Below are 15,704 nucleotides of genomic sequence, written 5' to 3'. Positions count from 1 at the left end.
GGTATGGCTTATCCTTCTATGGTATACTATGATATGCTATAGTTTGGTATGGCTATTTTATAGGGGGGTATGGTAGGGTATAACTTTAGAAATTCACAGAAAAAAACAAAGGTTACAGAGACGTTATAGTTAGGCTGACATCAGTGATGTCACTGACCATGTAATAAGTGATGTAATATGTGAGGCCATAAGCCGTGAATCGCAGGGGCGTGAGTTATAGTTAACCCAGCTAAATACAACTGCTGAATTTATCTGGTTTTGTATGAGTGATATGTCAGCCTCACTATAACGTCCCTGTAACATTTGGTTTTTTCAGTGAACGTACATGTATACACAGATATATGTGTGTGTGTGTGTGTGTGTGTGTGTGTATATATATAATATGTGTATATATATTTTTTTAAAAAAAAATTTAATTGAAGGTATGTTTTGGCTACTTTATTTGTGTTACACAGTATTTCTCTCTGCAGTAATCTGTAACACAACCATCTATCCAACCTACATTAAATTTCAGAACTTTAAATGTTCAAAATACTTCAATATTCCAACCCAAGGTGAATCTCTTAAATGATTTATGCATGTCACTGAACAAGATTCCAATGCTGGATTTAGAGCGGTGCGACTGTGCCATCACAATGAGAGCGCCATTTGAATGACAGGCCGAGTGGAGTGGCGTAGAATGGAGTTTCGTGCATTGGAGTGAGGTAGAGTGGAGTGGCTTTTAGTGGAACAGCGCAGAGTGTAGTAGCATTGAGTGTGGAAAGACGTACAGTGGAATAGCATACAGTGGAGTGGTGTAGAGTGGAGTGTGGTAGAGAGGAGTAGCATACAGTGGAATAGTGTACAGCAGTGGTTCCCAAACTCTTGACTCCTGAGGACCCCCACTGAATCACTACTGGAGTCCGGGGACCCCCAAGCAATTTTTACAATTTAAATTTAAAAAAATTAAAACAATAATTCGCAAAAAATACACAAACAAGTACACACCAAACAAATACTTGCATTACTAAAGCTTTTATTATTTTATCTTGGAAAATATGCAAAAATTATTTACACGCATTGATTGCATAATGTGCCATGAAGAAACCATTTTAAAATAAACCATTTTAAAATCAATGCAATAATTTGGAGTGGACTACACTTGCAGCCACACTTTCATGAAACCAACCCTGACGGCGGGAATAAACCATAATGTCACTGCTACTAGCACACAAGCTGATCACTCGTCACACATGAGAAGAATTATAGAAAGGCTGCTGCTAAATCATAACTGCCAAGGTTTCAGATTGCGGTGTGAGATATTGTCATAAATACAGTGTAATTATGAGTGACATTTCAGTGACTATGAATGACGCTTGCTCACAAGCAAAAAATAAAGCAATGAAGATGAGGGAAACATAAATACCAGAAAATACACCAATTTGAGCAACAAGAAAGGCTAAGTTAACTGCTTCAAAGCATAAGAAACAATTCATTTATCAGACCATATTAATTGCCAAGTTTTTTCTGTCGCGTTTTACTTTTCCAGCCCGAATAGCGTTTTAACCAAATGCATATTACATTTTCGTGCTAGCAGCTAGTCATTTCACTTGTAACACTAAAACACTGAGCTGCCCTGCGCCTGCAGATTTACTGTGTTTCAAATATTCAGATCATGATAATATCACTCTAACATTCTACAAAAGGAGTGCATGAATATGCCAACATTAAAGTAAACAGACTTTGAGAGCAGCAGCACAATAGCAGTCTGTACACATTGCACAGATACTGACTGAGGAGCAAGCAGACAAGTCATAAAGCGCAAATAGGTACAAGTTACCAGGCATACGGAAATGGTCACCAAGCCCAGACTGAGTGATCAGAAGCTAGAAACAGAACCCTCTCAAACAGATCTAATGAGAGAGGGCGGTATCCGCCAGCAGCTTGACCTGCTGGAACGTCTGAGAGGCCTTTTTTCCAAATCTGCCCGGAATAAAACCTTATTTGTTACTATCCTCAATCTGAGACGAAATTTAAATCAAGCAAGAAAAATGGGGCACGATAAATAGCATCTGTTTTGAGTTTTTGGAGACTAACATGCAGACTGTGGTACTTTGGTACTATAAATAGCACACTTTTCCCCTGTAAGTTTACGGCAGGTTTGACCGTCCTAAATTTTAAGAAGGGTGCAATATTTAACATACCTGGTAATTACATACGCAGTGAATACCACCCAATCACTGCGCAAACAGGGCTTACCCAGAGGTGGGACAATTCCAACCAAATTGTAATGTATTTAGTAAGTACCGGAGGCGCAACTAGAGCCAAATTTCGTGGGGGGCAGGGGGCTAAGAAACATTTTTGGGGGGGGGGGGCTGAATCTAGTTTAAGCAAACGGCAGAGTGGAGCTGCACAGGGCCGGCTTTAGTGCTGGTGGCGCCCTGTGCGACAATGTTTGTTGACGCCACCCCAATGACCACCTCCACCACGGATTCTCTCACTAGCACCCTTTAACAGTGACCAAGTCTCCATAACCACACACTCTCAGATGCATTGAATTAATACCAGTGTAGGCCCGGGTGTCCGAGCACTTTGCATCACACACAAATTACACAGAGACAATCAATCATACGTGTGTAAATCAGTGTATAGGAAATATTACATAAGCCAAAGGACTGAAAGTGTAGGAGTCACATGTCATCCATACTGGTAGGCAGTATAGTTTAAGAGTGCTTGGTGTGGAGAAGCACAAACTCAAGAGTCGAAAAAGAAACAGCATAGTTGGGAGTTTTCTTTAATAATAAGAATCGATTTCCAGCCAAATTAACCCTTTTTGCAACATTAATCAATGTTTTAATATTGTATACTTTGCAGTGTGTATGCAGTGCAGGATGAAAGTTAATAGCTCACTATTCTATATTAGGAATTTAAGTTATAAATTGCAAGTAACAAAAGGATGTCTCTTTTTAAATCAGTAATATTTGATCTGTTTATCATACCCACTCTGTAATCTACTTGGCACACGTTCTTTGCAGCAGGCATATTAACCCTCTGCACTAACTTCACAGAAGTCAAAACCTCAACTATACAAAATGCTGATCTCTCTCCAGGAAGATAATTAATCACAGGAGTTATCTTGACATTTATGTGAGGCCTGGTAATTGCGGTGGAAAGAAGGTGCTTCAAAATCATAATAAACTTTCAAACACGGACCCAGGTCGCACCGCTCTGAAGCCGGCCCTGGAGCTGCGGGGCTCTTAGAAGGGGTGAAACAACAGTAAGGCCTCATTAACGTGCAAATGGGCTTTTAAATACCTGTGAAGTGCTCGGGTGAAGTCTCATCCCGGGCTGAGGGCCGACACCCACAACGTGATTCCAATAGGTGTTGCGCGACTGGTACTCCCGGCCTAAATAATCACGGCGTCCTAATTCCCCTGGCCTTGCCCAACAGCTGTAAATGTAAAATTTTTGAAAAAATTACGAAATAAACACTCACGTGCTCTAGTAGTGGTCCGAGGTGCCGGAATGCTGGTATTTAGAGAGCCGAAAGCGGAGACAGGGCATTGGGCGGCAAAATGCTCCTGGTTTGGCTGCAGACGCAAGGGAAGACGCACTGCCGTGCAAGCGTGCATGAGCGTGCGTGGCTATAAAATAATAAGCCAATCACCCTTCAGCTTCCCCGGCCTAAGCTGAAATGGTGATTGGCCCGATTTTTTTTGGTCCCGCCGCCCCAGCGCTGTCATTCACAGTGCGTGTATGCTTAATATTTAAAAATAGTTGACTCAAAGGCACTCCAGCCCGCGGACCCCCTGGGAATGTGTCACGGACCCGTGGGGGTCCGCGGCCCACAGTTTGGGAAACGCTGGTGTACAGTGGAGTGTCATAGAGTGGAGTGGCATAGATTGGAGCGGCATAGAGTGGAACAGCATACTTTAAAGTGGCACAAAGGGGTGTAGAGTGGAGCAGTGTAGAGTGGCGTGAGGTAGACTATGGTGGCATACAGTGGAATAGCATAGAGTGGAGTGGCATAATAAAGTGAAGTAGCATACGGTGGAATAGCATACACTGAAGTTGGGTAGAATGGAGTGGTGTAGATGGGAGTGGTGAAGAGGGGAGTGGTATAAAGTAGAGTAGCGTAGACTGGAGTGCAGTACAGTGTAGTGGCGTATAGTGGAATAGCATACACTGGATTGGGGTAAAATGGAGTGGGGTATAGTGTTCTAGCATAGACTGGAGTGGAATAGCATATAGTGTAGAGGTATAGACTGGAGTGTCGTACAGTAGAGTAGTATACAGTGGAATAACATATGGTGTAGTGCAGTAGAGTCAAGTAGCGTAGAGTGCAGTAGCGTAGAGAGTGAAGGGCATACAGTGGAGTGGCATATACTGGGGTGTTGCAGAATGGAGTGGCGTAGAGTGTAAAAGTGTATAATCCTGCCAAATTTCATGGAAATCCGTTTAGCTGCTTTTGTCCTACGTGCAATACAAAAGTCTATGGAAAATGCATTGGTGGAAAAAAGTGTTTTGCGACCTCCCTCTTATCTTCGCAGCCCTCCTAAATACATATGTTGATGTACATAATATGTTTTCTTTGGAAAACAAAAGAACTTGGCTACTTACAGACCTAACAATAAAGTAGCCTAATTCTAAATCCATGATCTCTGTCAAAAAACGAAATCACATAATGCCCAAAAGTTCCACCATACTTTGCCAACTCCTGGAGAACGTATGTCAATTAGCCATTTTTATCAACCTCACAATAATGATAAAATACCTTTCCCACAAAATGTATCAGGAAAGCAGAAACTTCTTCAAAGAATGTCCATCGATAATAGAAACAGTGCAGCCAAGCACATCAACGTTTTGTTTTAGGCACACGTAGGGGACATTTTGACATATGTGGACACCTATGCACAAAGCCCAAGATATTTGAACATAAATTGTGAAGAAGTCTGATTTGCTTACAACTATATTGCCTCTGCACTACATACCATTAGACTGTTTGGCCTGGTGATTACCTGTGAGATATCCTTTGAGACAGAGCATAGGACCACAAATAGACTTCAGTCGCCAGTGTTGCTAAAAGGTCTGTAAACTCCCTGCCAGAACAACATTCGGCAAAAAATCATTGACAAAGCAAACAGTCTTCAGCAAGATCCTAACCTTTAGTTGAATCTTATTTGAAGAACAACAAAATACGAAACTTTGATCCATTAAATCCAGGTATGAGGAGGTCAGAGCCACGGGTTATGGAAGGTGCACAATTTATTTATTCCATCTGACAGGTGGGATTCTTTAAATCTGATATATTTACTCAATAATTTATCCTTTTCAACATAACAAGTGCTGCTGCAGCAGGCTCTTTGCATTTCATAAGACACGTATTGGTACTCACAAAAACATTTCTGTAAAAAGTCCCTGAAGCCAACTAGAAATGAAAAACCACAAATAAGGCCCCTGGTTCTAGGTGATATGGAGGAGTGCTGGTGTGTCCCTTTTATAGGATGGATTCCCTCACCCACCCGAAGGTGGCATGCTTCATCACAGGGTAACGTCCTAGCATTGTGAATCTAGTCAGAATGCGGGCTACAAACCTCCCTCTGAGAGGGAGGAGCTTGGGAATGTTTTCAATGTTTCGAAAGAGGTATCCTAAAACCTGTAGATGAGCAGGGTGTGGTGAGGAGTGAGAAGGATGATGTGCATTTGATAAAACTAACTCCAAGGTAGGCCGATATCTTTATTGGGGCATTCTAAGATCAGGTTTAAAAACAAACTATGACAGGAGGTATTCAAACTGTCATAGAACAGTGATGGCCGACATGTTTCAGCCTTATACCCTCAGTGGAGGTGTGGCAGCTTTCTTCAGGACCAAAGTGAGAGATGTGTTAGATGGATCATGTTGAAAACATACTAAACCATAATAAATATGGTGGTATACAAAGCCAGTGGATGGAGTGGACCGCCACTCATTCAGAGGTCCACTGGTAGATGTATTATCCGCAATGTCAGGTAATCAGTGTCGCCTTAACCTCGGCGCAAACTTGAGGAGGCATCTATGTCCTTGACTCAAAGATGCAGCTGGCACAGGATCGTGCCTCGGAAGGATCTAGATCTAGAAATGCTAACGAAAATCAGAAAAGTCTTTAATCCAAGAGGTGTTCAGCATGGGTCTGTTTGGGTTGGACATTTGGTAGATTTGGTGGAGAACCACTGAAGATCCAAATGAGTTCCATCTAGATTAGTTGAACCTAAATTTACCATCAGTGAATATCTCGAAAATCATGACATGGATACGACCTTCCAGGACATATAGGGACACGCTCTATTTCATAGTCTTGTGTATTTTCATAGAAGCAGGGAAATTCAATTATTGGGTATCAGAGACCCTAGGAATATATTTATCTTGCTCTTAGCAGATCACTAGAACCTAATAAGCAGGGCTTGAGTAAGGTAGGTGAGGGAAGCACAGAGGCTTTTGAGAACGAGGATACATGAGGAATCTGACAACCATGGCACCGAAGTTTGAGTCCCATAGACCTTTATTCCTCAGACACGTCAGAAGAAAATGATCAGAATTTTACATTTTTGTATTGTGAAGGGGATTATGGGGTATATTATCATTTATGTACTGACTATCGTATTTTTCTCATCCTCTGTTCCGTGGGTTAAGGTAGCCTTACTTTGAAAGCAAGTGAAAGCGAAGAAATTTGTTTTGCATCTACTGGTGACTTTTTTGTACTAGGCCTATCCACACCACAAATATTTTTAACTGTTTTTTTCTTACATATGAAAAAGTTCCATGTGGAAGTGCATCCTTGCATTGTGGAATTGTATAACATAGGGCTACAGAGCATTTTAAGGAATCCTTCATGGATCCCATAGTGACGGGCGGTATGCGCATTCGCGAAAGAGTTCCTGTGGTGTTATGGGGACTGGGGATGCCAATCCGGTAGAGGCCCTGGTGCACATTCAGTTTCCCACAGAAGCCATAAGTGGAGCTGGCTTGCACCAGTCCTCTATATATAATACACTGTTCATTGTCTTCACAGTGCAAAATTGCCACAGTTGAGCCTTTAGGATTTTTGCGGCCTGTGAAATCTTGATTTAAGTGGACTGATTTTAGGAGATGGAATAAAGCAATGCAGGGACAAGGGACACCAGCGGACAGGAATAGGGAGGGTACCTAGTGTGAGCTGTTGTTTCTGCTGTAATGTGTGCGTATGTGGCCTGCCTGGCAGGTAAATTCCCACTCGAACCGGAGCTCGGTGTGTTTCTCTATAAACAGCTGGCACTGCCCAGTATATAAGGCCCCTGCAAGGAGACATTCCCTTTCAGGTCGAAGCCGCCGGACTTCCCACAGGTACGTCATTGTTTGCACGGCGTGGGTGTCGCACACACAAATGTGTTGCAGCTTGTGGTGTAGTTTAAGAATGCGAGTCGTTTTTTCGTGGGGTAGATTGATCAGTACGCTTGTTTATTATTATTAATTTTATGTTTTTTTAAACTAGGCACTGTTGGGCATATGTGTAGGTGCATGTAGATTGAAAGTGTGTGTGCAAAGGAAATAACCCGTGACATTCTATCAAACATTTGATTACAGCCTGGTGTATGTGTGTGTGTGTGAGAGACAGTTTGATGGTTGTGCGTTTAACACGCTTGATTACGTGTTAAATAAAGGCATTGACAGAACAATATATGTAAGTATATGAAAGTGTACGCCCACTTATGATTTTAAAAAATGTATCCGAAACAAATGTATTGTTTATGATGTTATATGTCCTGCATAATGATGTGCGGATATAAAAAAAATGTCTGGATGACAAATGATGTTGAGTGACAAAATTAAAGTGATTTGAAATGTAAAGAATATATGTTGCAGCTGACATCTCACCTGAGCCATTGTTTGTTGCATGGTCCAAGGAGGTTGCTCCTTCTCGAAGTTGCTTTGAGTGGTACAATAAATGGTTATTGGAGCATCAGGCGAACATTTTTAAAAGGTGTATGTGGAAATATATACATAATATATATATATGGGTTCCTGCGTGGCAGGGCACTAATTGACATCGAAAACTGTGGTAACCAGCAGTATCTATGCGGATCGGATCCATGCCAGAATTTCCGGATATTCACGGAAATTCGTTTTATTTACGGCCATTGTACATACATATGTGCCATGGGGATATTCTGAACATATGTCTTAGAGCTGGTGCCTCAGGACCAGCGGGGGGCTTCCTAATCTAAAGCAACGAACTGGTTGGTGACTGATGGGTTATTCGCTATTTTAAGCAAGACACCTACTTCCAGCATGAATATTTCCTCATGACTTTTTGCAGACGCAATACAGAATTTCTCACTGCCAAGTACTGCGTTTTCCTGTATTCGGCGAGTCATGCTTGCATGGTGGTCAGTGAAAGACTGGGATGCGTTTAGTTTGTGGGTTGCTACTGTTGGGGTCGTGGCAATGGTTTGGCTGCTCCAGGACACGTGACCTTGTGAGGGGGGGGGTGAATGTTTGCATTGTCAAGCATTCCGTCCATCAATTGTTTCTTTTGCATATGTCGCCCTAAGTGGGAAGGGAATGCCCAGACGTGGGTCCCATGCTCACTACAACACTGGATTCAAGCTAGCCTGGCTGATGAATGGTGATGCCCTGAAACCGGTTCCTGGATGCTTGTTTCCGGTCCAGGGAGGACCTGGCCTGGCAGTTCGGACTGGACCATTCCCATGAAGCACAGGGTCCAGACTGATTTGCATATGGCTGGGTCCAAACTGGGTTGGTGTGGTGAGCAAAAGAATGATGGGTTAAACCCAGATCCTTGTGACTGGGGGTGAATGTTTGCATTGTCCAGCATTCCGTCCATCAATTGTTTCTTTTGCTCTTGATGTTTCCTGGCACGGGTCTATCTGTGCAGCTAGCTCGGACAGTTCCATGCCATCTTCTAGTGATGACTGTAGGTGGCTGCCTGGCCCTGCCTTGCCGTAGAAGCCTCCTAAATAAATAATTTAAGTACTTCTACAGAGAGTCCTTTACAAATTGAACCAAAGCACTTTTGAGTGAAAAGTTGGCGCATGTGGGAATCAGAAAAGGATTTGGTTAAGGCCGTATCCTCAACTTTGTTTCCTCAAGAAGCTGTGACTACCAGAAATTCAGAAGTTAGCCAATTCTGAGCAACAGAAAAACTTTGTGTTTTTTTGTTAAAAATGGAGGCGATGTGGCAGTGGCTTCGGTGTGAATGGTCGCAGGAAGCGCGTTACACAACCGGGTTCTTTGTAATTGCTCTGCTCCATCAAGCTTTATATTTGGTGGATGTCCATAAGAGCTTGTTTGTGAGAGCCCGGCATGCATTCTTTGGGGTCCTGGAGCATGGGTGATATGTTGTGCTGCTGCGGTTAGGGGAGGGCTTTCCATTGGTACAAGTCTGGGCTTGGAAAGAGACCCAACCAATGTTGAGGTCCCCTAGGCTATAAGGCTACAAGGGTAAAAACAGTGTCGCCATGAGCCCCTGTGGGGGGTTTAATTAAAGAATTGTAAGAGTAACTTTAAATGAAGTCAAGCTCTAACAAGCAAATTGCTATCCTATGGCTGGATCCTCAAAACATTGTGTTCTTCACAGTACTCCAGTACCCCGCCACAGCTTGGCGCTTGTGTGATCCCTCGTGTAGCACCATTCTCATGGGGGCATATTATTTGACTGTCTAGTATTAAACAGTGAAGACAGTGGAACCACGAGACACGGGTTCCTCGCGTGTTCACATTGGGTGATCCAGGGCATATTGCTTAAGTTTCCTAAACTGCTAACCTATGGGGGCGCTACAAACTTGGCTAAGTGCCATACGGAGAACTGCATGCATACATTTGCTGAAAATCGTTCTATTCAAAATACCATAGTCTACAAACAATACAGGCACTTAGTAAAAACGTTCTAATGCGTTAACAGCTACGGCAGGGGTGCGGCTTCCATTGGTGCAGCAGGTGCTGTGGCACTGGGACCAAGAGGCCCGAGGGGGGCCCAGAACCGAGATTATTGCTATATTTTATAATTTAAAGAGCCGCCAGGGGGACATTTACTTCACTGGACCAGGGTCCACGACACACTGGCCACGCTACTGGGCAATGGTGAACCATCAAACCGCTACTTGTATTTCCCCAACACAAAATGGCGACTCTGGACTTCATTGCGCGTGCCATTTCGAGCAATAATAATGTTCAGCAGCTGTTTGTGGTTGCAGCAGTGAAGAGTCCTCCATTAAATCGCTCTAGATTTTACTCCATTTGGATGTGTTGTGGCTTATCCAGCGCAGCAGGTCGCTGAATCCACGCCAGACTTTCAGGATCACCCCTGACTCTTTAAGCCAGTTCCGTTCAAATACAATCGATGTAAATCGAGCTTAGCACAGTGCGCTAAAGCGCTCATTGTAGAGTTCAGTGAACTGCAGGTTCAGATTTGAAACCAGAAATACCCATCCAACCTTTCATCCTTGTGAGGTTGAGAATACGAGTACCGTTGAATTGCAAAAACACCCTGTTATTTGGCCACCGATTTGCGTCTCGGGACGGATAGATTACCGTTTTTCAAATGTAGAATATTATGGTTTGTGGCTATTTTGAATATATGGCATGGATTTCGCATTCCCGGGTCTACTAGTTTCGTGAGAACTACTGGTAGTAAGCAGAGAATTAATGGATGGCCTAATTGTAGAGAGTGACAGGTACTCAACTATGGTGTCTCAGTGCTAACAAGGCAGACATTAAGACTATGAAACAGGGGCATAATGAACCCCCACTCTAGCAGCTTGAGCGTGGGTGGGGGTTGGGTGCGTGTTAGTGTGTATGTCACTGGGCAATTCTGTACAACATGAAACATTTAAGTTGTGATTTGTGGCTCCTTCAATTTTGATTGGAAAGAGGGTGGAAGAATGAATAGATGGATGCAAGAAAAGAGCATACAGTGAGGATGGATGGATGGGTGGATTATGCAGAGACAGGGACGAGAAGGAGGAGAATGGAGGAATGGTTGGGGAGATGGAGGGACAGATGGATGGTAGATGGGCGGAGAAAGGATGCCCGAAGAGAAATATGAATGGGCAGAAAGAAAAGAGAGTAACAAAGGGAAAAAAGAAGAGAGGTAAGAAGGTTGGATGAATGGACTGCAAGAAGGAAGGATGGATGATGGAAAAAGGAAAGAAGGAAAAAGACAAGGATGAACAGGAGGATGGAAACAATTAAAAACGGAGAGAAGGAAGGATGAGTAGATGGAAAAGACAAAGGTGGATGAATGGGTAGAGGGATGAGTAGTTGGATGAAGCAAACACTTAAAAATGGAAAAAGGGAAGGTAGGTAAGATAAAAAAAAGATAGAGAGAAGGATGGAGAGAAGGAAGGAAAGAAATGTAATAATTTCCCTCATTGGGGACAGTTCCTGAACAACTACAGGATTTGGTTGACTCCCTCTTTACTCAGAGCTATTTGGGACATGATTCTCCCTTGCTTAAACATATGCAAATCAGAACAACCAGGTCTTGAGGAAAAATTGCATAGTTTTGCCCATGCCGTAGCACAAAGTAGTTGGGTTTTCACATGTGTTTGCCTTCTTTCTTACAGGTGTCCATCGGAGGGAAGCATGGACATCCCGAGCCCAGAGTATAACCGCTATTTAGTGTCCAGGGCAATCTACTCGGAGCCCATCTTCCAGGGTGAAAATGAAAAGAAAGTGCGAGTGTCGAAGACTCTTCGCGAAAGAGTGCAGAAAAGTTGCAGGTTATTGATTCTTTTCCTAAGCAGTGGGAGTAGATTTGGTCTGTGGGCACAGAAGCTACTCTATAGCACTTCAAGAGGAAGGAAGGTCAGCAGGGGAACTCAGTTCTTTTGCCGCTTCTGTCGCACAGGACTTGTGCTACAAGCTGTTGCCTGTCCATGTGGTGCTTCACCACATAATGTGATTTTATTGTGTGGGCGTAGTAGAGGAAAGAGGTTGTGTACCAATTTTGGTTATTTTTTTTCTGGTGCAGATTCTATCTGACCAGTTTCAAATGGTCCTTATTGGATTCAGATGGTGAAGTAGGGATTTCTACACATCTATTCACAAAATGTTTCATAGGAGCTAAAAAGTATGTTCTGTGGTGCGACCAAGGGCCGAATTGATGCCAGGAGGTTGGGGGCTCGTGGAGGGGTGTAAGGTGGACTTAGGGAAAAGCAGCATGTGTATCGTGTGGGCAGTGAGTCGCTGAGTTAATTTGAGATTTTCATTCTGTACTGCCCTCTAAATTAAGCCTCCTGTCTCCAGGAGACTAATAGATTCGAAAATACTGTGTTATGCTCTATCTTAGTCATTATCCATCCATCGCACTCTGGATAACTCTTCCCTGCATACTATCATTACCTTTAGCAAGTCAAGCGTACAAAGGAAATAACTTGATTAATGCATTAGAGTGAAATGGAATCTTAGACCTCACAATCTCTGCTAGACCTGTCAGCCATAGGGTGGTCTTCCCCCAAATATTTTGCCTACTCCCGTACTGTTTTCTTAAATTTATTTTTGTTGGCTTCGGGACTCTGCACTTTACCACTTCTAACCAGTGATAAAGTGCTTGAGCTTATTCCTTAAAAAATGGTAAATTAGCCTATATCTGATTGGCACATTTGATTTACTAATAACTCACTAGTAAAGTGGTACAACATATACCCAGGGCCTGTAAAATGAATGCTACTGTGGACCTGCAGAACTTCTTTTGTGACACACTTTTAAGTTGCCTTTTATAACATGTCTCAGGCCTGCCATTGCAGCTTGGGTGCAGTTTTAAACTGTCAATTCGACCTGGCAAATCAAACTGCCAGGTCTAAAGCTCTCTTTTTAATACATATAAGTAATCCCTAATGTAGGTCCTAAACAGCCCACAGGACAGGGTGCAGTGTATTTAAAAAGTTGGATATGTACTTTTAAGTTTTACTTGTCCTGGTAGTGAAAACTCCCAGATTCGTTTTTCACTTCTGTGAGGCCTACCTCTTCCATAGGATAGCATTGGGTTACCTCTTTACATTTAATAAGTGATAACCTTTGTTTGTGAACAAGTATAAATCTCATGTTTGGTCAATAAAGAATTGTAATGTAAAATCTGCGTTGATGGTAAAGTTGGATTTTCAGTCACAATTTTTAAAATGCCACTTTTGGTCCCATCCAGGTAGCTTAGGACCCAAGCCTTCCTAAGGTTTCAACTTTTAGAAACTTGGCATTTTCTTGTGCTAACCATTTGGTGCCTGCAGCCTATGTCCTGGGTCACATGGCTATGAATAGAGTGGCAGTTGGCCTTTGTGTGCTCCTCTCTGACAGTGAGAAAAAGGGGAATTAGGTGTTGGCAGGATATGCAATCCTGCCAGGATGGGAGGGACAGCGCTGTTCCCTGCACCACTTACATTTCAAAGGAGCTGCCTCAGCACACTCATAAAGAACTACACACCAGTCTTTTGTCACCCTAGACCTCTTGGAGGTTGGCAGGGAGGAAGGAAATCTAACAACCAACAGTGGAGGGGAAACTCTAGATGCTTGTTCCACTTCAAGGCTGGCACCAGCTTCAGATATAAAAATAGGACGCTGGACCGACACTCAGAAGGTCTGCCTTGTACTTCAGAGGACTGCCCTGCTGCAACCAGAGGACCACCCTGCTACTTAAGGACTGGCTCGCTGCTTGGACCTAGCATTACCAAAGAGGCTCCTAGGGCTAATTGGCTGGCCTCCAGGTCTGAGCTACAGGAACACAAAAAGCTCCAACGGAACCCTGCACCTGGACTCTGCCTGAAGTGAGTCCTACCTTCCAAGTGGTACCAACCCAGTCCTGGCCCCTTGAAAGTGGTGCTAAAGGTCCTAAACAGCCAAAACCCAAATCTTGGGACTTAAACAATTTTCAGACAAAAAAGTGCACCAAGAAACAACAGGAGACCAGGACATACCACCTCACTGCATCACTTGTCGGTCTGACTTCGTGGTAGCTCCTTCTATGTTCTTCTCCGCAGCATCAGCTGTTCCTCGTGGGGGGGTATTCAGCCTCTGGAGCCCTCATTGGCTATAGCCGGTTGCTTCCTCCTGCTGGAGATTTTCAACTCTCAAAAAAGTGACAGAGTCCAAACGTAGAAACCTTCTCTACAACTTTGTCCAGTAGCTCCCCGATGACAATCCCCTCTCCTTGGACACACCTCCTGCTGCCTTGCTCTGCTGAACTTTACCTTCTCAGACATTTTTCGCCAAAATTTCTCCTAATTCCAAAGGTAAGCTGGTACCAGGCCCAATCCACTTCATGTATCCGAACCGAGCTCCTTCGCGTTCGGCCATAACTTTTGCCTTTGTCCCGGTCTTACACAACTGGATGCTCACGGTTGGCACTTTTAATCTTTTAGATGCTAATTTTTATTAAAACATTTAAAAATTATAACTCTGATCCTACTAATTGGATTATTTTCCTTTTGGGGTCAAATAATTTATTAAATTTTTCTTTATATTTCTGAATTTGTATGGGACTTTTCTTGTTTTGGGTTTTCACTTTATTATTGTTTGTGTGCTGCATAAATACCTTACCCATTGCCTCTAAGTTAAGTCTTACTACTTTTCTTCCAAGCTTCCAGAGGGTAAAGTACAGGTTAATTTAGTGACTTTTTATGGTTCACCCGGACAGGGACTGTGGCTGCTGCTTGAGGAGGGCTCACACCCGCGTAATACGAAAACCCAATTTCCTACAATCGGCTTAAGCCTTTAGTCTATTATATGTAAACATTAGGAGGTTATCTTGGATCCTTGAGCCCAAAACAATCTGAGCGTCAATGTGGCTTCTGTCTGCCACCCACAATGTAACCTTAGGCGCCAAGATTTATGGACAAATCATTAGCTTTTGTAAAAGGAGGGAGGAAAGTGATACCCATCTAGTGGTAAATTGCACAATATGAAACCAGAAAATCTGAATTTAAGCATAACTTCCCCACTTGACAAAATTGAGTCATTCTGGGCAACACTTTGCCTCCTTTTCTTTCATTATCACATATGACAGTGCCTTGAAGTACACAAGTTGTGTATGTGAGCGGATCTTCTCTTCTATTTGATTTAATACAAAATAATGTTTATAATATAAAAACCTGGGGCACCCAGAGGGTGCACATGACAAAAGATTTTCCTGTTAGCTTTGCAATCGCATTGTTGTCGGGGTGGGGGGTAGTATGAATGTTTTTAAGTTTCTGTTTGAAAACCATCAATTTTAATAAATACCTCTTGATGCAGAGATATAATATGATTTACAAAGGTGAAATGCTTATGCATGTTAATAAAATACACTTTTAAAAAACAATCAAAAACATTATCATATTGTATATGCTTGTTGCACAATGCCTTTAAAAATGAATTAAGTTATTTAAAAACTAAGATGTTCTTAAAGATTTGTGGTGCAGGACACCTTCTTTGTTTCTTTTCCTCTGCTTTAGTTAATGTGCAAATAAATGCTTGGCCATTAGCAGTTTTCTGAATGTTAGTGCCCAGTCAATTAAACAGCAGCCCGGTGCTCTTGTTTACCATGTAAAGGACCTCAAGCCACCCCCCACTGTACATTCAGTATACGGTTATCCCTAACGTATTGTGTTGTCCTTCAAGACCTCAGATCGGTATAAGGATGTGAGGAACCTGCCGCAAAGAATCCTACCATGGATATTGAATGCCACTTCCTGTTCGAAGGACTGGACAGAAAGTGAGG

At 42.8% G+C, this 15,704-nt stretch overlaps 1 protein-coding gene and 1 long non-coding RNA gene across 2 annotated transcripts in view; one reads left to right on the top strand and one right to left on the bottom strand.

The window, feature by feature from the left end:
• LOC146856098 (uncharacterized) overlaps positions 1-15,704 on the bottom strand; it is a 197,794-nt gene that overhangs the window by 166,767 nt on the left and 15,323 nt on the right. The gene's annotated exons all lie outside the window — the stretch shown is intronic.
• The window catches only part of SLC26A4 (solute carrier family 26 member 4), a 161,125-nt gene continuing 152,724 nt past the window's right edge, over positions 7,304-15,704 (top strand). The window contains exons 1-2 of the mRNA XM_085654118.1: positions 7,304-7,339; positions 11,581-11,736. Of these exons, the coding sequence (XP_085510244.1) occupies positions 11,600-11,736 (137 nt within the window). The 5' untranslated portion in view covers positions 7,304-7,339; positions 11,581-11,599. The remainder of the gene's footprint in view (positions 7,340-11,580; positions 11,737-15,704) is intronic.

The sequence above is a fragment of the Triturus cristatus genome, chromosome 4_1 (assembly GCF_964204655.1).
Source record: "Triturus cristatus chromosome 4_1, aTriCri1.1, whole genome shotgun sequence".
Classification (NCBI taxonomy): domain Eukaryota; kingdom Metazoa; phylum Chordata; class Amphibia; order Caudata; family Salamandridae; genus Triturus; species Triturus cristatus.
This window is presented reverse-complemented; position numbering and strand designations above follow the sequence as displayed.